Source organism: Cucumis melo, chromosome 9, assembly GCF_025177605.1.
Source record: "Cucumis melo cultivar AY chromosome 9, USDA_Cmelo_AY_1.0, whole genome shotgun sequence".
NCBI classification, from domain to species: Eukaryota; Viridiplantae; Streptophyta; class Magnoliopsida; order Cucurbitales; family Cucurbitaceae; genus Cucumis; species Cucumis melo.
The window spans coordinates 18672092-18696203 of NC_066865.1; the positions used below are offsets into that span (position 1 = coordinate 18672092).

The 24112-nt window shown below is 36.3% G+C and overlaps 2 protein-coding genes across 2 annotated transcripts; one reads left to right on the forward strand and one right to left on the reverse strand.

Annotated features, from left to right (window-relative positions):
- Nucleotides 1-4450: 4450 nt before the first annotated feature.
- LOC127150876 (uncharacterized) lies at nucleotides 4451-9919 on the forward strand. The gene is made up of 9 exons (XM_051089571.1): nucleotides 4451-4481; nucleotides 4592-5029; nucleotides 5230-5411; nucleotides 7684-7759; nucleotides 7857-7933; nucleotides 8571-9087; nucleotides 9190-9359; nucleotides 9453-9527; nucleotides 9746-9919. Exons 1-9 carry the CDS (start codon nucleotides 4451-4453, stop codon nucleotides 9917-9919), a joined length of 1740 nt encoding a protein of 579 aa, XP_050945528.1.
- Nucleotides 9920-14815: 4896 nt separating this feature from the next.
- LOC103483026 (uncharacterized) lies at nucleotides 14816-16401 on the reverse strand. Its single transcript, XM_008439463.1, has 2 exons — nucleotides 15345-16401; nucleotides 14816-15234 (listed from the first exon to the last, which is right to left on the reverse strand). The coding sequence occupies exons 1-2, from the start codon at nucleotides 16399-16401 to the stop codon at nucleotides 14816-14818; spliced, it is 1476 nt and encodes a 491-aa protein (XP_008437685.1).
- Between the last annotated feature and the right edge of the window lie 7711 nt (nucleotides 16402-24112).

Sequence of the window (24112 nt, forward strand, 5' to 3'; positions counted from 1 at the left end):
GACGTCGAAGCTTCGGCGAATGTTGAAGACGACGGCAGCAGATTTTTGGATGTTGAAGACGACGACAGCAAATTTGGAGAGGCATGGAAGACTTCGAGAAATTAGGTGTGAGATTTAGAAATTAGGGCATGAGAATGTGGGGAATTTTGAGATTTTTTATTTTAAAAAATTATTTTATATTCTAAACCTTTTTATGACAGAAAATAACTGTCACGAAAAAATAAAATCCGAAAACAGTGTTTTTTCCCGCCAAAATAGGGCTTTTTAACCTTTTATGACAATTGTTTTTCTTTCCTCTCAATTTGAATGCAAATGAAATGTCATAGAATGTCATTTTTCTTGTAGTTATAGGGTAAAACAATTTGCACATCAAAATACATAACTATGGAGTTGAAAAAAAATTTAATTTTAATTTTAGTTAATTATGGAGTTGAACAAAAAATTGTGAAATGGTTCCATCATTTAGTTCTTATAGAATTTATTCTTTTTTTTAATGGAACCTTTCCTTTGGGTTTCTTTTATTCTTCCCACACAAACGAAAATGGAATATATTTTTTTAGTCTCATTATAGTTAAATCAAATGGATTCAACGGATATGAAGTTAGAGTGTGATGGGAGCTGTGAAACTTCAAAAATCGTAAGGGACGAAGATACGGATGACAAATGTAAAACCATTGATGTTGATTCATATGAGAGAAAATGTTCCAAATCCCTCGAAAATAAGGAAGAATGTCAAACAATCAATGGTTTGGGACCACTTTGAGAGGCTTAAAGGTGATCCTAATGACCATCATGCTAAATGTAAATATTGTGGAGTTGTTTATGCATGTCATTCTAAACGTAATGGTACTGGAACTATGAAGCATCATTTAGAAAATTGCAAAAAGTACCCTTATAAAAAAAAGAGAGACCAAACCCAAATGACATTAGCTTTTAAACCTAAAGACAAAGTTGGGGATAATTCTTCACAACTTGTATGTGAGTCATTAAGTTTAGAGGGTTGTTGGGAAGCTTTGGTTGAGATGATAATAGTTGATGAATTGCCCTTTAAGTTTATGGACGGTAAGGGGTTTAAGAAGTTTGTGGATAAATTAACATGTAGAAATCATACTAGATTTGTTGTTCCATCTCGATTTGCTGTGGCTAGAGATGTGCTTAAGTTGTATGTTAATGAGAAGAATCGTTTAAGGGACATGTTTATAAAAAATAAGTATAGAGTTTCTCTCACCACTTGTTGTTGGACATCCACAAAATATTAATTACATGGTTCTAACTACCCATTTCATTGATTTTGATTGGAAATTACATAAGAGAATACTTAGTCTTTGTCCAATTGAGAATCATAAAGGTGATATTATCGGTAAAACCATTGAAAATAATTTGAAGGATTGAGAGATTGAAAGGGTAATGACTTTGACGGTTGATAATGCAAGTTCGAATGACACTGCTGTTACTTATCTTTTCAAGAGATTCAACAAAGGATTATTGTTTGGTGGAGAATTTCTGCATGTTCGTTGTTGTGCCTATATATTGAATCTTATAGTAATTGATGCTTTTAAGGAACATAATGATTGTATTAATAGGATTCGATATGGCGTGCGATTTATAAGGTCTTCTCCTGCTCGGTTTTTGAAATTTAAAAAGTGCATTGAACTTGAAAAAATAGCTTGTAAGAGTTATATGTGTCTTGGTGTTCCTACAAGATGGAACTCCACATATATGATGATTGAAGTTGTCGTTAAGTTTGAAAAAACTTTTGCTAGATTAGAAGATGAAGATGCCTCTTATAGACATGATATGTCACTGAATAAGGAAGATTGGACAAATGCTAGGATGTTAATACGGTTTTTAAAAGTATTTTATGATGTGACATTGAAGATTTCGGGCTCTTTGTATACTACTTCAAACTTGGTTTTCCATCAGATTACAGTGGTTCGGAATTATATACGTTTGAATGCAGGTAGTTCAAATGCATTGTTAGTTGGAATGGCTAATAACATGAAGGAAAAATTTGAGAAATATTAGGGGAATAATAAAAAGAATAATTTGTTGTATGTTGCTATTGTGTTGGATCCTTGAAAGAAATTAAGATTTGTACCTTTTTGTTTGAATTTTTTTTTTGGTGCCGAGGTTGTTGAATCCATGGAAAATGTAGTGGAACAATGTTGTAGACGTCTCTTTCATGAGTATAATATTACTCAAAGTGGGAGTAGACAAGGATGTCATACTACTAGTACAACTAGTACACAAACTGTTTCAGACTTGGATGCTAATATTGATTTTGATTCAAATGAAAATGTGGGTGAAGATTTTGTCTATGACACGATTGTTGAGGAATTTGAAGATGATGCTACTACACCTTTCGAATAGGGGTCTTCGGAGATTGATATCTATTTGTTGGAAGCCAATGTTGGGACCAAAGGTGATTCTGACATACTACAGTGGTGGAAGATGAACAGTGATCGATTTGAGGTTCTTGGTCGTATGGCTAAAGATATTTTGGCTATTCCAGTTTCTACTGTAGCGTCTAAGTAAGCTTTTAGTATTGGAGGGCGTGTTGTTGACTCATCACGCTGCTCATTGGCTCCTAAAACAGTGGAGGCTCTCATATGTACTTAAAATTGGCTAAATTATGATCCAATAGATCTTTAAATTCAACATGAATTGGAAGAGACTTCAAAATTTGAAGAATGTATTATTCAAATCTTTACATGATATCTTTTGTAGTTGTAATGTGTAACTTTAGTGAAATCTTAAATTATTTAATAAATTCTTGATTGATTATGTAGGATTCCGAGTGGTTATGGAGAACGAAAAGGAACTTGAAGACCTTCCAGATGTTGATAAATTGTCAATTACCGAGTAGGCGATTACTAACTAATTCTGATTAAAGACTTGTAATATTTCTATCGACTGGACTATCATAGTGTTTGTTTATGTTTGTTTATGTTTGACTATTTGTGACTCTTAATAGTAATGTGGTGAAGTGAATTGAACATGGATGTATTTGTAACTCTTAATTGTATTTTTTATTTCACTTTGGTAGTATGTTAGTTTACATTCTTATTTTTATGTTGTTTATTTTATTGATTTGTGTAAGAATTATGAACTAAGAATTGAAATAAATAGAACTAGATTTTATTTTTTTTACATAAGTATATGGTTTTAAGACAATATAAATATATATCATAGAGAGTAGATACATAGATTTTTCTATTGAAATTAAAAAGAGAAATAAAACATAATAATGTCATTCTTATTTTTTAAAATCGTTAATCAAAGAAAGCAAGAAACACATAGAGGAAGGAAGGAAGGAAGGAATTGAGGGGAAAAAAACTGACCAAATCGATCGACGGTTGGATCGACCAATTTTGTTGGAAACGACGGCTGAAGCCGGTTTGCCAACTTCTGTGCCAACTTGTAGTAGTTCGAGACCGTTTAGTCAGAAAACCGACCCCGACCGCCTGATGCTCACCCTTAACGTTGGGTGATTGATGACGATGGTTGTTAATATGTTTATTTACGGGTAGTATATTGATGACGACGACTGTGTTATGTCTTTGATGACAATGTTTGATTAAAATGACAAGATCGTACTTATGCCATGCTTATGATGATGTATGTTATGTTACATGCTATGGTTAGGTTGTGCTATTAACTTTAGCTATTAGAATCATACCTGCATGGGAGTCCTTTGGGATCACCATCTTTTATGACTGTGTGGTCCGACCGAATCACCAGTCCAGTATGACATAGACATAGACATGATTATAAGTGACTCGACGGGGTCACTCACAGTCCGATTGTCTTAGTGTTTCCTTCGGGTACACTAAAGACCAGTTGTCTTAGGTGTTCCTTTGGGTTCACCGAAGACCAGATATGTTCGAACGGGATCACAGATTACACGTGTTCAGGAACGTACCAGTTTAGGGGCCCACTTTACAGGACTCTAATAGAAAGTTAACAGGCACCTAACGGGACTAGTAGTGGGTCTCTTACTGAGTATATTTTTACACTCACTTTTTCTTGTTTAATTTTTCAGGTAGAGGTAGAGGTAAGGGCAGAGGGAAGCTGGTGAATGACAAGAAGTGACTGTGGCGAGCCATAGGGATCTTTTTGCTTCCACTTTCTGACATTGATCAGATGCACTTTTTACTTTGTTTTATTTTATTTTATTTTATTTATTTATTTTTCTTTAAAACTAGATAGAGCCGGAGTTAGGATTTTATTTAATTTTATCTTTACGTACATTTGTTTATGATTCTTAATGAGTATTTGAGGTTTTTTTTATTTTCTATTCTTAAATTTAAGAAATTTTACTTATCTTTCAAATTAGTAATGACTTTGGCTTAGTATAAGGAGTTGGATCGTTACAGTTTATATCAGAGCCTAAGTTTTAGGTTCTGTAGGCTGACTTACGATGTAAGTTTTTGTTTTTGTTTTTACCCCTATGGCTAATACGGTCATTCATCACTCGCCAGGTATGTTTTATGATTAAGATGATGTTATGTTTATAACCTTGCTTGAATTAAACTAGATAAAGTATGAATGTTATGGCTATATTGTGAAAACTTTTGCTGGTGGAATTTAGGAAAAATGCAGCCACGTAGAGTAGCACGTAGAGGTGGTAGGGGAGCTAGAGGAGCTGAACGTACCCAGCCTGAAGAGCAGCCTGTCGTACAAGCTGTCAACATTACTGCAGCCGTCACTCAAGCAGACTTCGCTGCAATGGAGAAGAGATACCAGGATATGTTGATGGATGCTTTAGCACCATTTCATGCTGCCCATCAAACCCTGACCGTCCCTTCTCCAGCCCCAGTAGAATCTCAGCCCGTGCCAAACCAACTGTCAATAGAGGCCAAGCATCTGAGAGACTTTAGGAAGTACAATCCTAATACATTTGATGGATCCATGGATAACCCCTCCAAGGCCCAAATGTGGTTGACTTCTATAGAGACCATCTTTCGGTACATGAAGTGTCCTAATGACCAGAAGGTTCAGAGTGTAGTTTTCTTCTTGGAAGGTAGAGGTACCATCGGTGGGAGACTGCTGAGAGCATGCTGGGTGGTGATGTCAGAAAGATAACCTGGAAGCAGTTTAAAGGAGAGCTTCTATGCAAAATTCTTCTCTGTCAACCTGAGGTACCCAAAGCAGCAAAAGTTCCTAAACCTGGAGCAAGGCGACATGACTGTGGAGAAGTATAACGCAGAGTTCGATATGCTAATGTAGTGAGGGATGAGGCTACTAGGACCAAGAAGTTCGTTAGAGGACTAATACTAGATCTTCGGGGTTTTGTTCGAGTCTTCAGGCCAACCACCTATGCTGATGCACTGCGCTTGGCAGTGGATATGAGTCTGCACGAGAAAGCTAGAAAACAACAAAAACAAACTACAAAATTTGAAGGAGCCAACGTAACATTAAATTACACCTAGTTTCATATCGCCTTCTTTGCAAGTTAGAGATATCAATACAATTAGGAACTAAAGATCTTTCATATAAAAACCCAGTTTTTTAAGGTCCCTGACCAGGGTCATTACTACTATGCATGCAATTTTAAAACAAAAACTGGTTGGCCATTAGACACACAAATATAGCTGACCTGAAAGTACACAAATCTAGTGTGTACATAGTTATAGGTAGAAGCGTAGTTGCCACGTATTAAGTTATACACGCGACGTGCAACAAGGGGTCTCGCATTATATAATCATGTCATAGTAACTTATAACTTTATAGCACGTTCTTATAAATTGTCAGTCATAAACCACACATACCAATGCATAAAGTTTCTCAGCATGCCTTAAAATTTAATTACATTTTGTCTGTCTCAAATGCATTCTAGGAGGTTGAAACTTGATATATATCCAGATAATCTTCCCTTTTGACTTACCGAACTCTTTTGAAATTCTAAAATGTTGACCGAAAACAAATTTCAACTTTAGTACCCCTTAATCAAAGCTGTAAATTCATTATAAAAAAAGGTTCTTAAATGTTTTACCCAAGCTGTCCTTTGTCAAGAAACTGTCTCGGAACCATTAATGATGATAACACAAATTATAGCATCAAAAGTTTGCTCAAAAGTGACTTGGAGCAACACCACCAAAGAAACTCATATAGAACGACACAACCTTGCTAAATAAGGTTCGAAATGTTTCCTACCTTTCAATTCCAACACTGAAACGAAGTGGATTCCTCAAATCAAATCCGTTGGAACTGTGGGTCACGGTAGCTGGATGCAGATCAGCATAAGATTGCGGTGGCAATTGCGTGGGTTTCCATTCTGCTTACATGAGAGAAAGAAACTACCGAAGGGAGAGAAGTGGCGATCGACAGTGATCCGATCGGTGACTGGTAGAAGTAAACGACGGCTAGTGGCTGATTATGCTGTGCGGATGTGGCGAGGTCTCGAGTGAGAGAAAACACTAACGATGGGCTGGCCATGCCGACAGCAGAGCAGCGTCTCGATGTGGCTGGCGGCAATAAAGTTTGCGTTCAGTGGTTGGCCGTCGAAAGGGTTAGAGAGAGTAAGCTAGATGATGTCACGATTGCGGGTTTCACTCTACAGCCAAAGATTCAAAATTTATTCCTCTCTTTCCCTTTGGGGAGGATAGGGGAGGGGTTTGACATGTATGACTATATTTCTTTTAATTAAAAATAAAAATTAAATATATAATAACGTTTTTAAAAAGTTTCAAATATAGCAAAGTTTAGTGAAAGACTCCAATCGAGACTTTTATGGGCTATCAGTGATAGAGCAATATTTTTCAGTATGGTCTATCATTAATAGACCGCTATGTGTTTGTATTTTCTTACACGTTTGTGATTAATAAACCATATAGCATGAAAAAGAAAGAAATAAAAGTACGTAGTGGCTGATTATGCTGTGCGGATGTGGCGAGGTCTCGAGTGAGAGAAAACACTAACGATGGGCTGGCCATGCCGACAGCAGAGCAACGTCTCGATGTGGCTGGCGGCAATAAAGTTTGCATTCAGTGGTTGGTCGTCGAAAGGGTTAGAGAGAGTAAGCTAGATAATGTCACGATTGCGGGTTTCACTCTACAGCCAAAGATTCAAAATTTATTCCTCTATAATCAAGTAGATAGAAAACAACAAAGACAAACTACAAAATTTGAAGGAGCCAACGTAACATTAAATTACACCTAGGTTCATATCACCTTCTTTGCAAGTTAGAGATATCAATACAATTAGGAACTAAAGATCTTTCATGTAAAAACTCAATTTTTAAGGTCCCTGACCAGGGTCATTACTACTATGCATGCAATTTTAAAACAAAAACTGGTTGGCCATTAGGCACACAAATATAGCTGACTTAAAAGCACAGAAATCTAGTGTGTACATAGCTATAGGTAGAAGCGTAGTTGCCACATATTAAGTTATACACGCGACGTGCAACAAGGGGTCTCGCATTATATAATCATGTCATAGTAACTCACAACCTTGCTAAATAAGGTTCAAAATGTTTCCTACCTTTCAATTCCAACAGTGAAACGAAGTGGAGCTTGCTGCTGCAGGAAAGACTTTGAGAGAGCTACCTGCTTGTCGTAGTTATGGGAGATCTCATGGAGGTCGTTGCTTAGCAAGAAGTGGAGTTTGTTTCAAGTGCAAGCAACCAGGGCATACAGCTGACTTTTGTCCTTAGAACTGCTTAAGACTACTTCGAACCAGACTCCCACTTCCCATCAGAGAAGACTTTTTGCCACCACTCGTCAGGAGGTCGAGCAAGTTGGTACTATAGTGACAGGTACGCTCCCAATCTTGGGGCACTTTCATTTGTATTGTTTGACTCTGGGTCATCCCATTGTTTCGTATCCTCAGTTTTGTTCGGTAAATGTGTTTAGAAATAGCATCGTTGGGTAGCATACTATCTGTTTCTACTCCATCAAAAGAAGTTATGTTGTCTAAAGATAAGATAAAGGTATATCAAGTAGAGATAGCAAACCATGTGTTAGATGTAACTTTGTTAGTTTTAGACATGCGAGATTAATACGTAATTCTAGGCATGGATTGGTTGTCTACCAACCATGCAAGTATAGACTGTTCCCGCAAAGAGGTCATTTTTAACCCTCCTTCAGCGGCTAGTTTCAAGTTCAAAGGGGCAAGGACTGTGGTCCTACCCAAAGTTATCTCAGCTATGAAAGCTAGTAAGCTACTCAACCAGGGTACTTAGAGTATCTTGGCAAACGTAGTGGACACTAGAGAACCAAAAGTTTCCTTGTCATCTGAGCCGGTGGTGAGAGAATACCCTGGCGTTTTTCCTGATGAGCTTCCAGGACTTCCTCCTTCCAGAGAGATCGATTTTGCTATTGAGCTAAAGTCAGGCACTGCTCCAATATCAGAACTCTTTACAGAATGGCCCCAGCAGAGCTGAAGGTTCAGTTGCGGGAGTTACTTGACAAGGGTTTCATATGACCTAGTGTATCTTGGAGAGCACCAATACTGTTCGTGAAGAAGAAGGATGAATCAATGCGTCTTTGCATTGATTATAGAGACTGAATAAGGTGACAGTCAAGAACCGCTATCCATTGCCCAGGATTAATGACTTGTTTGATTAGCTGCAAGGAGCCACTGTTTTCACTAAGATCGATTTACGTTCAGACTATCACCAGTTGAGGATTAGAGACAATGACATCCCTATGAATGCTTTTTGTTCCAGATATGGACATTACGAGTTCATTGTAATGTCTTTTGGCTTGACAAATGCTCCTGCAGTATTTATAGACCTGATGAATAGAGTGTTAAAGGATTTTTTAGACACTTCTGTTATAGTTTTTATCGACGATATCTTGGTCTACTCTAAGATAGAGGCTAAGCATGAGGAGCACTTGCATCAAGTTTTGGAGATTCTTCGAGCCAATAAACTATACGCTAAGTTTTCTAAGTGCGAGTTCTGGCTAAAGAAGATGTCTTTTCTTGGCCATGTAGTATCCAGTGAGGGAGTCTCTGTGGACCCAGCAAAGATTGAAGTTATTACTAGTTGGCCTCGACCATCTTTAGTCAGCGAAGTTCCTAGTTTTCTGGGTTTAACAACTTATTACAGAAGGTTCATAGAAGATTTCTCTCGAGTAGCCAGTCCGTTGACGCAGTTGACCAGAAAGGGGACTCCTTTTGTTTGAAGCCTAGCATATGAGAGTAGTTTCTAGGAGCTTAAAAAGAAGCTTGTGACTGCACCAGTTCTTATAGTGCCAGATGGGTCTAGAAGTTTCGTGATCTGCAATGACACCTCCAAGAAAGGATTGGGTTGTGTTTTGATGCAGCAAGATAAGGTAATTGCTTATGTCTCTCGTCAATTGAAGAGTCATGAACAGAACTACCCTACCCATGATCTAGAGTTGGCAGTAGTGGTTTTTCCACAGAAGATATGGAGACACTACTTGTATGGTGAAAAGATACAGATTTTCACTGACCATAAAAGCCTAAAATACTTCTTCACATAGAAGGAGTTGAACATGAGACAGAGAAGATTGCTTGAGTTAGTAAAGGATTATGACTGTGAAATTCTGTATCACCAGGTAAGTCAAATGTGGTACCTGATGCTTTTAGTAGGAATGTGTCACATTCAGCGGTGCTCATCACTAAGCAAGTTCCTTTGCTTAGAGACTTTCAGAGAGTTGAGATTGTAGTTTCAGTATGAGAAGTTACTTCACAGTTGGCTCAGTTGTCAATACAGCCGACCTTGAGGCAAAGGATTATTGTTGCTAAACTAAATGATCCATATTTTGTTGAGAAGCATCGCCTGGCAGAAGCAGGGCAAGCTAAGGAGTTCTCCATATCCTCTAATGGTGGACTTATGTATGAGAGGCGTTTATGCATCCCAGCGGATAGTGCAGTTAAGACAGAGATTTTGACTGAGGCTCATAGCTCCCCATTCTCTATGCATCCTGGCAGTAACAAGATGTACTAGTACTTGAAGCAAGTCTACTAGTGGCGAAATATGAAGAGAGAAGTGGTAGACTTCGTTAGTAGGTGCTTAGTATGCCAGCAGGTGAAGGCACAAAGACAGAGGCCAGCAGGTTTGTTGTAACCCTTGAGTGTGCCAGGGTGGAAGTGGGAGAGTGTGTCGATGGACTTCATTAAAGGACTGCCTAGGACCCTGAAGGGCTATACGGTCATTTGGATTGTTGTTGACAGACTCACGAAGTCAGCTCACTTTATTCCAAAGAAATCCACTTATAGTGCCAGTAAGTGGGGACAGTTATATATGACTGAGATAGTGAGACTGCATGGAGTGCCTGTATCTATCGTTGTTGACAGACTCACGAAGTCAGCTCACTTTATTCCAAAGAAATCCACTTACAGTGCCAGTAAGTGGGGACAGTTATATATGACTGAGATAGTGAGACTGCATGGAGTGCCTGTATCTATCGTTTCTGACAGAGATGCTCGTTTTACATCAAAATTCTGAAAAGGACTTCATCTTGCATTAGGCACGAGGTTAGATTTCAGTATAGCCTTTCATCCTCAAACTGATGGTCAAACAAAGAGGTTGAACCAAATTTTGGAAGACATGCTGCGAGCTTGTGTTCTAGAGTTTTTAGGGAGTTGGGACTCTCATTTTCATTTAATGGAGTTCGTCTATAATAACAGTTGTCAGGCTACCATTGGCATGACACCATTTGAAAAAACTATATATGGCAGGTGTTGTAGGTCTCCTGTATGTTGGGGTGAGGTTGGTGAGCAGAGAATATTAGGCCCTGAGCTAGTTCAGACTACCAATGCAGCCATATAGAAGATAAGAGCTCGTATGTTGGCAGCACAGAGCAGACAGAAGAGATATACGGATGAACGACATAAGGATCTCGAGTTTGATGTGGGAGACATGGTTTTTCTGAAGGTAACACCTATGAAGGGTGTTCTGAGATTCGAGAAGAAGGGGAAGTTAAGTCCACATTTTGTAGGGCCATTTGAGATACTTGAGCGGTTTGGCCCCGTAGCTTACCGTTTGGCATTGCCTCCAGCATTTTCTATAGTTCATGTTGTATTCCATGTCTCTATGCTGAGGAAGTACGTCGCAGACCCAACACATGTAGTTGATTTTGAGCCATTACAAATTAATGAGAACTTATTTAAGACTTGACTGTTGAGAAGCTTGACCGTGGCTGTTAGGATAATTTTGGTTTGAGCAAATCTCTAGGTAAGAGATTCGACTACTAGACCGTCGAAATGAATTTAAGAGATCGCATGCATTTTATAGTTATGTGTTAATGATAACTAAGATGCATGATTTAATGCTATTGATAATGACTGTCATAACATTGGGTGATTGATGACGATGGTTGTTAATATGTTTATTTACGAGTAGTATATTGATGATGACGACTGTGTTATGTCTTTGATGACAATGTTTGATTAAAATGACATGATCGATACTTATGCCATGCTTATGATGATGTATGTTATGTTACATGTTATGGTTAGGTTGTGCTATTAACTTTAGCTATTAGAATCGTACCCGCATGGGTGACTTTCAGGATCACCACCTTTTATGACTGTGTGATCCGACGAGATCACCAGTCCAGTATGATATAGACATAGACATGATTATGAGTGACTCGATGAGATCACTCACAGCCCGATTGTCGTAGCGTTTCCTTCGGGTACATTAAAGGCTAGTTGTCCTAGGTGTTCCTTTGGGTTTACTGAAGACCAGATATGTTCCTACGGGATCACAGATTGCACATGTTCGAGAACGTGCCAGTTTAGGGGTACCACTTTACAAGACTCTAATAGGAAGTTAACAGACACCTAGCTGGACTAGTAGTGGGTCCCTTACTGAGTATATTTTTATACTCGCTTTTCTTGTTTAATTTTTCAAGCAGAGGTAGAGGTAAGGGCAGAGGGAAGCTGGTGAATGACAAGAAGTGACCGTGGCGAGCCATAGGGATCTTTTTGCTTCCACTTTATAACATTGATCAGATGCACTTTCTACTTTATTTTATTTCATTTATTTATTTTTCTTTAAAACTAGATAGGGTCGGAGTTAGGATTTTATTTAATTTTATCTTTACGTACATTTTTTTATGATTCTTAATGAGTATTTGAGTTTTTGTTTTATTTTCTATTCTTAAATTTAAGAAATTTTACTTATCTTTCAAATTAGTAATGACTTCGGCTTAGTATAAGGAGTTGGTTCGTTACAAAAAGGAAAAGAAGAAACACGATGGAAAGATTAAACAACGTAAAAAAATTTAAAAAAAGAAGAAAGACCATAAAAATACTAAACGATGTAAAGAAAATCAAAAAAGAAGAAAAGACGATTGAAAGAAATCGCAAAATCAGAAAATAAGAAAGGCGATGAAAAGAATTCGCAATGAAAAAAAGAGAAAAAGAAGAAAGACAATGTAAAGATTTAACGATGTAAAAAAAGAATTGAAAAATAAAAAAGATTATGGAAAGAAATCGCAGAAAAAAAAAAGAGAAAAAGAAGAAAGACGATGAAAGAAATCACAGAAGAAGATGAAAGAAATCATACGAGGAAGAAGATGATTTCATTGCGAAGAAGAGAAAAAGATGAAAGGGCAAACCTGAAATATTTAAAAAATAGCTAAATTTATGGGCTTTGTTACGCGGGCCGTAAATAATTTGGTATTTTGTTACATGTAAGTAAGTTTCCCTAAAATTTTCTTACAATCAAAATTAAAATTATCATATCATTAATATATTTTGGTTTAAAATTATGTCACCATTCCTTTGAGTAAGCAAGGATTTTATAATTTCAAAGGATTAAAATTGAACATTATTTAACGGTTAAGGATAAAGATGTTTCATTATGATGAAACATACAGACCAAACAAAAACTAAAACTGAAATCTTTGCCTTTATTAATAAAAGCGTGTCCATATAATTATTGTTTTTTAGTCTCCAAACATTTCATCAATATAATTTGAGATCTATCAATTTATTGTTGTTCTCCCGACGTTTATTCTGTTATCAACGTATATTCTTTTTCTTTTAAATCATTTTAGTTTACTATTCTTTATTCTCCTAACATTATGAGTAATGAATTTCGAGAAGATATCAATTGCATATGATTGCTTGGTGTATGAAAATTTAAACCATAAGAGACCAATTATCTACGATAAGCACTATTTCAAAACTTCCTATTTGCTACCCTATTTACCATATGCTATGATATTCATAATTTTTTTTTATTCTTTGCTATTGTGATTACTATTTTATTTTAAAATTAAAATAATCTACGCCACAAACACATACTATTATAACTCAAACTAAAATAATCTACATCTCAAACATAAACTATCATAATTCAACTATAATAACTCACCTCTTATCCCAATTAAACATCTCCTAAATGTCTATCTCGACACATATTTGCATTAGGATCATTTTATATCTCAGGTTGGAAAAAAGTTTCATTAACACCATTGCCTAAAAGTTATCCCAACCCATATATAGTTGCATGGTAATAGCCTATAATTTTAATTTTTAAGATTTTAATACCTACAAAGGTTATTCCAAAAAATATATAGTGGTATAAAGTTTGATATGTTAACACAAAAAAGTTGTTGGGTACATTACATTACATTGTCGGGACAAAAAATTTCATGTACATTATGATTGATATTTCTGTCTGTGTATTATTAATTAAATTTGAAATTTTTCTATATTTTATGAAAAACAGTGAGATAATCAATTAAGTCTTCAGTTGATACTAAAGCTAATAACAATTGTAATAGCTAGAAGGACAGCAGAAGAGAATAACACATGAAACTTTGTTAATCCAGTTCGGCTAATATTGCCCACGTCTGGGGAGCTGCGTACAGCCCTGATGAGTAATCTTTATTAATATTCACTTGAGTTAATATATATCGATACAGCATATGGTACTCCGTTGAATAATATAACTTAATAACATGCGTCTTGACATCAGACTCCAGGCTCCCTCTGAATTACTTATCTTCACGATGTCTAGCTTCAGGCTCCCCCTAAACACATGAGTGAATATCTTTGGCAACGTCTTTAGATCCCTCTAAAGATCCTCGTGATCATACCAATCACTTGTTTCGTCTGTTACTCATCATTATTGTTACTACAATCAATATGATGACCTCATAGATATAAGATCATCGTACCTTTGGAACCCAGTAGCTTCTGCAGACGACAACTGGCGTGAACAATCTTCTTCAACTTGTGTTTTTCAGTTTTTCGTCACACGCGTAACAACCACGTAACGTCCTATTTATACACATATATAATATATGTATAAATCTTCTTTTCTCAACAAGATTCCTAGAATAGTGGAAAATCTTTTATCTCTTAAATATCTCATCTTTTAATTCATTAATTAAAGGTATTTAGTCAAAGATATTCCATAAAATCTTTTAGACAAAAACTCTAACAAACTCCCCCTTTGTCTAAAAATAATTTCTTTTCTGGTTCAACTGTGTCGCGCATTCGAGTGATAACAATGTGTCATAAACCACAGACTTCAGCACTGATGAAATCATTTCTCAAAATACGAACAAAATGTTTTCAATTTCTTCAGTCATCAAAGAAAAAAACAACAAAACAACTTCTATTACTAGAAGACAGACAGCACACAGAGTAAACAATCCTCAAAACAATCTTCAACCGAACAAAAACAAACAACAAAAACAGCAAAACCAGCAACAATATCAGCCTGCACCATCACTACCAATCACCACTAACAATATCATCCTGCACCATCACCACCAATCACCAATATCAGCCTACACCATCACCACCAATCACCACCAACAATATCAGCCCTCACCATCACACCAATCACCACTCCCCCTTTGAACCAGAAAAAAATACATCAATCAGTATTAGGGTCCCCTCGACTTAAGGAAGGAGCAAAAGTCTTCAGATGACGAATAAGAGAGTCGATTTCCAAACGCCGTTCAGACATCAAATTAATGGTAGTAGCTAGTGAACGAGACTCGACTGTAAGGGAATTAAAAATTCTGTAAGCCAACTCCTTATCAATAAAGAACCTATCAGTAGCTTCATCCCAGTCTATCGTATCAAACACTCGAGGCCCTCGAGATAGATGCACATCATGATCTATGTCAGGCACATGACCCCCCTGAAATAGTCTGTAGCTAAGTGATAATGTCTTAGGATCAGGGCCAGGTGCATCCGAGGTGGTCAATACAGCAGCATTTAAGTGTAGCAGTAAACCAGAAAAGAACCTTGGTAGAGCAATTGGAAGCTTGACTCCAAATGATCCAACGGCTGATTATAGATAAATGGACCAGTGTCTACCCTGTCATCATTGTAGATGTGATACAAGAAAGTGCCTAACGCAACAGAAACACAAGAGACATGGGATGAAGGAAACCAACTGGCAATACCAATCTTATGCAGTATGGCATACTTAACACTTAGAGCAACTGCAGGTATACCATTCACAGGCCACGAGGATAATGTCCCTCCAGGCAATACAGAAGCCAAAACATTAGTTGACGGGGATGATGGAGAAAAGTTAATCGAAACAGCATTTCCTAGAAAACCATTTATCACAGTAGAGGAAATTGTAAATTTGAAACCCTTAATATGAACCATCTGATAATCCAGGCTACTTGGGTCATTGAAATCCGCTGGCAAATTAACTATAAATTCTCTAATAAGTTGAGGATAAAACGAGCCCACATCCAAAATAGTTTTAGACAATCCAACCTTCTCAATCAGATTCATAATGCTCACACATGAATGATATTTGTCTGAAATATTTACGTCGTTAGCTATCCTTCGTTGCACAATAAATTTCCAACGTTGTACATTTTCCTCAAGATGAAATGATATACCATCAACAATTGGGACTGATGGAATATTGAGAGGAATTTTCTTTCGACCAGCTTTGGTAGTAATGTTTCGTCGAAGTTGTTGACCTTTCTTCCTAGACGGCTTTGGTTCTGTAGGAACTGATAGAGTTTCTTGTTGAGCACTTGGATCGACAGTATCAGCAACAGGAACTTCGTCATTATGATCACCAGGGGCGACAGGCTCAACATCGTCGACATTATCAAGAGGGGTTTCTTCACTTCGAGCTTCAGTTCCTCCTTCAAGTACGCTAGATATAGCAGGCGAAGCAACATGTGAATTAGATGGAGCAGCGATGTCCGAAATAGGAGACAGAATTGGAGAAGAATAAAGCGATGGTTCTGGTTCTATAGAAGACGTTTGACGAAGACCAGGGGTAGGGACGAACACACCCTCAGACGACGAACTCTCTTGAGAGTAATCAGATAAGACATGATCAGTAAATTTTTCAGGAACAACATCAGGTGTAGTAACCTTCTTCACCAATCGGGCCAGAGGAACATCATCTAGGTCATCAGAGTCAATGTCAGAGAGATGAGCCTCAGATACTGCTGGTGCAGTTTCGGCATCTTTTAGCATTCCTAGAAACTATTTCTTCGTGTACCGATTCAGTCTAACCACTAGGAATGTCTGCATGTGCTTTTTCAGACGGAATTTTATATGGTCTTCGTGGCGGAGTGCTTTTGAATTGCCGGCCACGAACTCGTATGCCATGTACAACTGCTCTTGGACTCAGAGCTTCAAGCACTTCCTCAGTGGACTTGTCAGTGTAAGTTCCCCTATGAGTGTTCACCATTGTTGAATCTTCTTAAGAATAATAAACTTCAACCAAAATCACAGTTGAGTATAAGAAGATAAAGAAGTCTGACGATTCGAGAATGAAACGTGTAGCTTAAAAAGTGCTGAAGCTTTCGTAATTACTCTCTCTTACCAAGAAGGATTACCACATAAGCCGAAGAGACAGGCATTAATCCCTATTTCGGTGCAGACAAGCCCATCATTACGGAACGTGCAAAAGTGCTCCGTCATTTTAGCTAATTAAGGAGCTATATTTTCAAACTCTTAAACAAGCACGTAAATGCTCAAATGTGGTTGCGTCTAGGGGTTTAGTGAAAAAGTCAGCCAATTGTGACTTCGAGAGAATATGTTATAATGTAATAACCTTATTTCAATGAAATCTCTAATAAAGTGATGTCTTATATCAATGTGCTTAGTGCGACTATGTTGGACTGGATTTTTCGATATATCTATGGCACTCATATTATCACAATATAAGGTCATAACATCTTGGATAATCCCATATTCATTCAACATATTTTCATCCATATCATTTAAGTACACCCACTCCCTGCAGCTATATACTCCGCTTCTGCTGTTGATAGAGATACACAATTTTGTTTCTTACTGAACCATGAAACAAGATTATTCCTAAGAAAGAAACATCCACCAAAAGTGCTTTTCTGATCATCAGCAGAACCTGCCCAATCTGCATCACAATATCCCACCAGTTCAGAGGATGTATCGTAGGAGTACAGAATCCCGAAATCAGTTGTTCCATGAACATATTTTATTATTCGTTTAACTGCATTTAAATGAGAGGTACATGGATCTGACTGATATTGAGCACATATTCCCACAACATAGGCAATATCAGGTTTGCTTGCTGTCAAATATAAAAGGCTTCCAATCATGCTTCTGTACAATTTATGATCGACTACAATACCTACCGTATTCTTGGTAATTTTAGCATGAGTCGCACCTGGAGTCCTTTTGTACTGTGACTGATCCAGACCAAACTTCTTGACTAAGTTCTTGGCATACTTTTCTTGTGATATAACATTGCCTCACTTCTCTGAATCTGCAAACAAAGAAAGCAGGATAGTTCGCCTACTAGGCTCATTTCGAATTCTGATTTCATTATGTTAATGAAATTATTTACAAGTGTTTTAGGAAATCCACCAAAGATGATGTCATCAACATAAATTTGAGCTACAATAAGATCAGTGCTGGTTCTATTTATGAATAGTGTCTTATCAGTCTCACCCCTGGAATATCCTTTTTCACCAAGATACATTGTTAGTCGTTCATACCAAGCCTGAGGAGCTTGCTTTAACCCATATAGAGCTTTATTCAGCTTGTAGACATACTGAGAAAATTCAGAATCAACAAACCCTTTTGGTTGTGCTACATAGACTTCCTCATTTAAGTATCCATTCAAAAAGGCACTTTTAACGTCCATTTAAAAAAATTTAAATTTTCAGAAACATGATATACTGAGCAAAAGGCAAATAGCTTCAAGTCTAGCCACAGGTGCAAAAGTTTCATCGAGATCAACATCTTCTACCTGTGCATAACCTTGAGCCACCAAACGGGCCTTGTTCCTTATTACACACTCAGATTCATCAATTTTATTTTTAAAGATCCACTTAGTTTCTATGATGTTTGCCCCATCAGGTTTAAGAACCAAAGTCCAAACGTTGTTACGCTTGAACTGTAATAACTCTTCTTGCATGGCATTTATCCAGTATTCATCCTTGAGAGCATTCTCAACAGATGTGGGTTCTATTGCTAACACATAGCATAATCAGCAATCATTTTCGTGTAATCTACCTTTTCTTTTATTTTGGTTGTAATTCCAGCCGATGGATCGCCTATTATGGAGCTTGAAGGATGATTCTTTTTCACATGTGCAGAGGGGACAAGCACATTTTCATTGTTTATAACCTCATCAGTTATGTTTGAATTGGTCTTAGCACTGTCTGGCTGCGAATCACCTTTAGGCATTTCATCAAGAGTAGAAGTAACATCAGGTGTAACATGGGTCTCATCATCCTCAATATTAAACTGATTGACATTAGACTCAAAATCATTAACCACAACATGATTGTTTCCATGACTGTTCCGGATTTAATATTAAAGACTCTGACGATCGACTATTCTGAGAATAATCAAGAAAGATCCCTTAATCAGGCTTCACATCTCACTTCCGATGATACTCTCTATCGGCTAAAATGTAACAAGTACTTCCAAAAATATGAAAATACTTAACATTTGGTTTCCTTCCCTTCCATAATTCATACAATGTAGTTGTCGTACCAGATCGTGTAGTAATCCTGTTATGAATATGACATGCTGTGTTTACAGCTTCTGCCCAAAAATTCAAAGGCAAATTTTTGGCATGTATCATAACTCGAGTCATTTCTTGTAACGTTCTGTTCTTCCGTTCAACTACTCCATTTTGTTGAGGAGTTATGAGAGCAGCAAATTCATAATGAATTCCTTCAGTCTGACAGAAGTTATTTAGATCTTCATTATCAAATTCCTTCCCATGATCACTACGGATCCTGATTATCTTTTGCCCCTTTTCAGGTAGCAAGTTCAAACATAGACTGATACATAGTTTAACAGTATCTGATTTTCCTTTTAAGAACCGAACCCAGGTGAATCTGGAGTAGTCATCCACAACAACTAACACATACTTCTTTCCCCCCAAACTTTCAGTTTGCATGGGACCCATAAAGTCAAGATGTAGGAGTTGAAGTACTATGATTGTATAACATTCCTTTAGCCTTCTGTGGGAAGTTTTGGTTTGCTTTCCAACTTGACAGTCACCACAAAAGAATTTGTCATTCATGTCTAACGAAGGAATGCCTACAATTGCCTCATTCCTGATAACTTTATCTAAACTTTTCAAGTTGATGTGCCCCAATTTCCTATGCCACAACCAGGTTTGATCAATTTAGTTAAGTGACATATGTTTGAGCCATTTGAACTTCAATGATAACAGTTATCTCCTTCTCGTCTGCCACTCATGAACACTGATTATTCTTGTCTGTAACTACACAGCCAGTGTTGTTAAAGTTTACACTGTATCTTTGGTCACATAGTTGACTTATACTAATCAAGTTTGCCTTCAGTCCATTCACATATCTAACTTCATTTAGACAGGGTAGATTACTTTTGTCAATGTTTCCTTTTGCAATAATTTTTCCTTTGGCTCCATCTCCAAAAGTGACATGACCAGAGGCACACTCTTCTAACTCAGTAAAAAAAGATCGATTGCCAGTCATATGTCTTGAGCATGCACTGTCGAAGTACCAAGCATCAACATGGGTTTGAACTGTTGTAAATGCAACATTGCACTTCTCAGAAGTCTTCACTCTCCAGATCATGTGAGTTCCCCTTACATTATTGTTCCTTTTGGTGAGCCTACACTGATTTTGCTGGTTTATAAGTTTTGATTTCTGTTGATGTCTCCTATCTCTCAATAATTTGTAGCAAAATGACCGTGTATGACCTCTTCTGCCACAATAATAACAGACCCATCTGGAGAATTTAGCACCTGTATTGGGACTTAACTTTTTACAACTTGGGTCTGTTGTTTCTTGTACTGAAGCTGGAACAAATTTTACTTCTGGCGTAATCTTGACACCCCTAGATGAAGTATCAAATCCGAGGGCATATTTACTTGAATCGTTTTGCCCTGAATTCAGAATTGAGTCTAAGCTGTTAGTTCCAGAATTCAACATTTTCACAGACTTAATTATCTGATCATACACATTCTAAACCTCTTTCAACTTTACTTTCAGAGATGATATGACTCTCATCAATCGTTCATTTTCGTCCATCAAATCTTGAATTCTTTCTTTTTTAATAGCTCTGGCTTCTGAGTCTTCCTTCCTCAGCATTTTGAGTTCTTCAAGTGTTAGCTCTTCATCCTCATCAATATTGAAACACTCACTATCAACTTCAGAATTGATTTCTGTAATACACGCGGTGAAAGCATTCATACCATGATCATCTTCATCATCATCTGAGTCCTCATCAGACAGGGTAGCACAATAATTTTTCTTTTGTCTTCTGAGATAAGTGGGACATTCGGCCTGATAATGACCAAATCCTTCACATTCTTTACATCTAAACGACCTCCCTACATCCTCCTTTTTCTTACCATGGTCGCTATTTCTTCTGTAAGAGAAGTTATTAACCTTTCTTCTAGAGTTCTCACCATCATGTCTTCCAGTTTTTTTAGTTTTTCCAGCAGTATTCAAACTTTTGAACTTCCTGGCCATCTTAGAGAATTGCTTCGTCAAGAGAGCTATTGACTCATCTTGATTAGTTTCATTACCAGACTGATTTACAGTGGTCTCCTGATCATAAGTTGATTTAAAGGCTATCCCCTTACCTTTCTTACTTTCTATATCAGACAGCCATTTCAAACGTAAGTAGCGATCCAAATAACTCGTCAAGTTTTAACGTCGTTATATCTTGGGCTTCTTCTATGGCAATGACCTTCATGTCAAGCTTTCTGGGTAAAGAGCGTAACACTTTGCAAACAATTTTAGACTCAGATATCTTTTCACCAAGTAGTAGCGAATCATTAGCTATCTCCAGGACCCTCTCATTGTATTCAGAAACTGACTCATCTTCAGTCATTTTCAAGGCTTCGAATTTTGAAGTTATCAACTGCAGTCTGGATATCTTCACTTTAGAAGTTCCTTCATATGCAACTTCCAATATTTTTCGAGCTTCTTTAGCAGTAGTGCAGGAATTGATAAGTTTGAACACGTTTAAATCGACACCTTTGAAGATAGCATTTATGGCTCTTGCATTTCCAACTGAAGCTTGTTCTTCAGCATCTGTCCAGTTAATTTCTGGTTTTGGCACTAATACTTCATTCACAGTGACCATTGGAGGTTCATAACCACCAACAAGTACTCTCCATGCTTTTCCATCCAAGGTTTTAATGAAAAATATCATGTGAGGCTTCCAATAAGAGTAATTTTTACCATCCAGTACAGGAGGATGTGAAGCTGATGGTCCCTCTCTGATTATCTCCATGATCTAATAACCCGCTCTAATACCAATTGAAAAAAAAAGTGAGATAATCAATTAAGTCTTCAGTTAATAGTAAAGCTAATAATAATTGTAATAGCTAGAGGGACAGCAGAAGAGAATAACACATGAAACTTTGTTAACCCAGTTCGGCTAATATTGCCTACGTCTGGGGAGCTGCGTACAGCCCTGATGAGTAATCTTTATTAATATTCACTTGAGTTAATATATATCGATACAGCATAAGGTACTCTGTTCAATAATATAACTTAATAACATGCGTCTTGACATCAGACTCCAGGCTCCTTCTGAATTACTTATCTTCAGGATGTCTAGCTTCAGGCTCCCCTAGACACATGAGTGAATATCTTTGGCAACGTCTTTAAATCCCTCTAAAGATCCTCGTGATCATACCAATCACTTGTTTCGTCTGTTACTCATCATTATTGTTACTACAATCAACATGACGACCTCATAGACATAAGATCATCGTACCTTTGGAACCCAGTAGCTTCTGCAGACGACAACTGATGTGAACAATCTTCTTCAACTTGTGTTTTTCAGTTTTCCGTCACACGCGTAACAACCACGTAACATCCTATTTATACACATATATAATATATGTATAAATCTTCTTTTCTCAACAAGATTCCTAGAATAGTGGGAAATCTTTTATCTCTTAAATATCTCATCTTTTAATTCATTAATCAAAGATATTTAGTCAAAAATATTCCATAAAATCTTTTAGACAAAAACTCCAACATTTTATAAATATTTTAATTCATTTTACTATATTTAAGAAATGTCCCGAAAGAGAATGTACAACAAAGTTTTCCATAAAAAAAGTTAAACATCAACTCTATTCCCAACACAAATGACCCTATAACAATAAATCCAACAAAGAGACAAGGAATCACGTAAAAAAATTGTAATGGAGATATAACACAAATTTCTAAATATAACAAGTTCTATATTCAGTTTTTGAAAGTTATCGATATTAACTATATCACTAAAAGAGAATATCATTGTGATAAAGTCTATAATTGATAAATTTTATTATATTTCTAATTTCTTTTTAGAAAATGTGTTATATACTTAATTTTGCGAAAATTATTTATTATTACATTTTATGAGAGTTTCTAGTTAAACACTTTTTTAAAGTTATTTTTATTATTGTCAAATAAAAATAAAGAAAAAAGTATCTTCTTAGTTCTTTAAGTTTTGAAAGATGCTTGTAATCTTTGATATTGCTTCAAATCTATTATTTGGTTCATGAGTTTTAGTTGGATTGGAGGAGCTGCCAATAATTGCATTTATGTAGTTATCTGTTTGTTGGAAGCCTAATTTGATCGATTGGGTAACATCTATTAATCCATTGGTTGATTGATTTTATCGAAGGCAAAATGTGACCAAAACAACATGTCAACTTTAGAAGTTACAAGATTACTTTACAAAACTTCTAAAGTTAGAATCTGTTTACAAAACTTGTAGAGTTACATCTCTGAATAAAAAATATTTAGTGGATAAAGAGTTATGAAATATAAGAAATCTATGAATTTTTGGAGTCACAAGCCTAAGTAGTTATATAAAAATTAATGTTTTTTTTCTTTTTTTATTTGTGGTGAGATCCACCAATTCCTTAAACCTAGCTAACAAAGAGTTAAATTTCATAACTTTCTTCTCTTCAACTCTAAGGGTCAAACATACTTTTGGAGTTACATCTAGGAGTCTATGTTTCTGCATGTAAAATTCTTGAACCTTTTAAAATCATATATTAAACGGTAATCAAGTTAACTCTCGACTATTTAGCTTTTTGCAAGCCATAAGATATAAGATTTTAATATTGAATTTGATCCATTCGGTCATTTTTGTAAATACGTAAATCAAAACCAAAATAAACTAAAAATAAATTAAGGGTTTGAATAATCCTATAGACAACAATATAATATTCAATTTAAATATATGAATATAAAGATGGAGATCGAATCTCTCTATCTCTAAAATAAAAAATATCCATCATCACTGGGTCAAAAAATGAGTGCATGCATATTCAAATAATACACTAACCCACACAATAAAATTTAGTAGTTATAAATACAAAGGTGCCAATTATTTTGACGCGTTAGTCTTTGTGGTCACCATTTCATATTTTATTACCCTTTGCTTTCTTTAGAATTGAAGTATTTAGTCCTCAAAAATATAAATATTTGTGTCACTGTTTTGGTATCAAACAAGCTAATTTGATGTCTTCAATAAATTAGTATAAAGTTGGACAATGTGTGTATATCTTTTCTTTTTAATAAAGGCACATAGACTTGTGTACCGAATGAAATCTCAATTTCTCTATTTTCTATTAGTTCACAATATTTATGATTCATTCTTTAATGTGAATTTAACTTTTGTAAATAATCCAAATTTTGCATTTGAAACGTCAATTTGACTCAGCTTGATTCCA

Bases quoted from the DNA above. Each gene is read 5' to 3' on its own strand.
- LOC103483026 (XM_008439463.1), bottom strand. From the start codon at position 16,401: ATGCTAAAAGATGCCGAAACTGCACCAGCAGTATCTGAGGCTCATCTC. The intron at 15,235-15,344 runs GTTGGTTTCCTT...ATCTATAATCAG, and splicing joins GCATAAGATTGGTATTGCCA to CCGTTGGATCATTTGGAGTC.
- LOC127150876 (XM_051089571.1), top strand. From the start codon at position 4,451: ATGGCTAATACGGTCATTCATCACTCGCCAG. The intron at 5,030-5,229 runs GTACCATCGGTG...ATGCTAATGTAG, and splicing joins TTTCTTCTTGGAAGGTAGAG to TGAGGGATGAGGCTACTAGG. The intron at 9,360-9,452 runs GTTTTTCCACAG...TTCTTCACATAG, and splicing joins ATCTAGAGTTGGCAGTAGTG to AAGGAGTTGAACATGAGACA.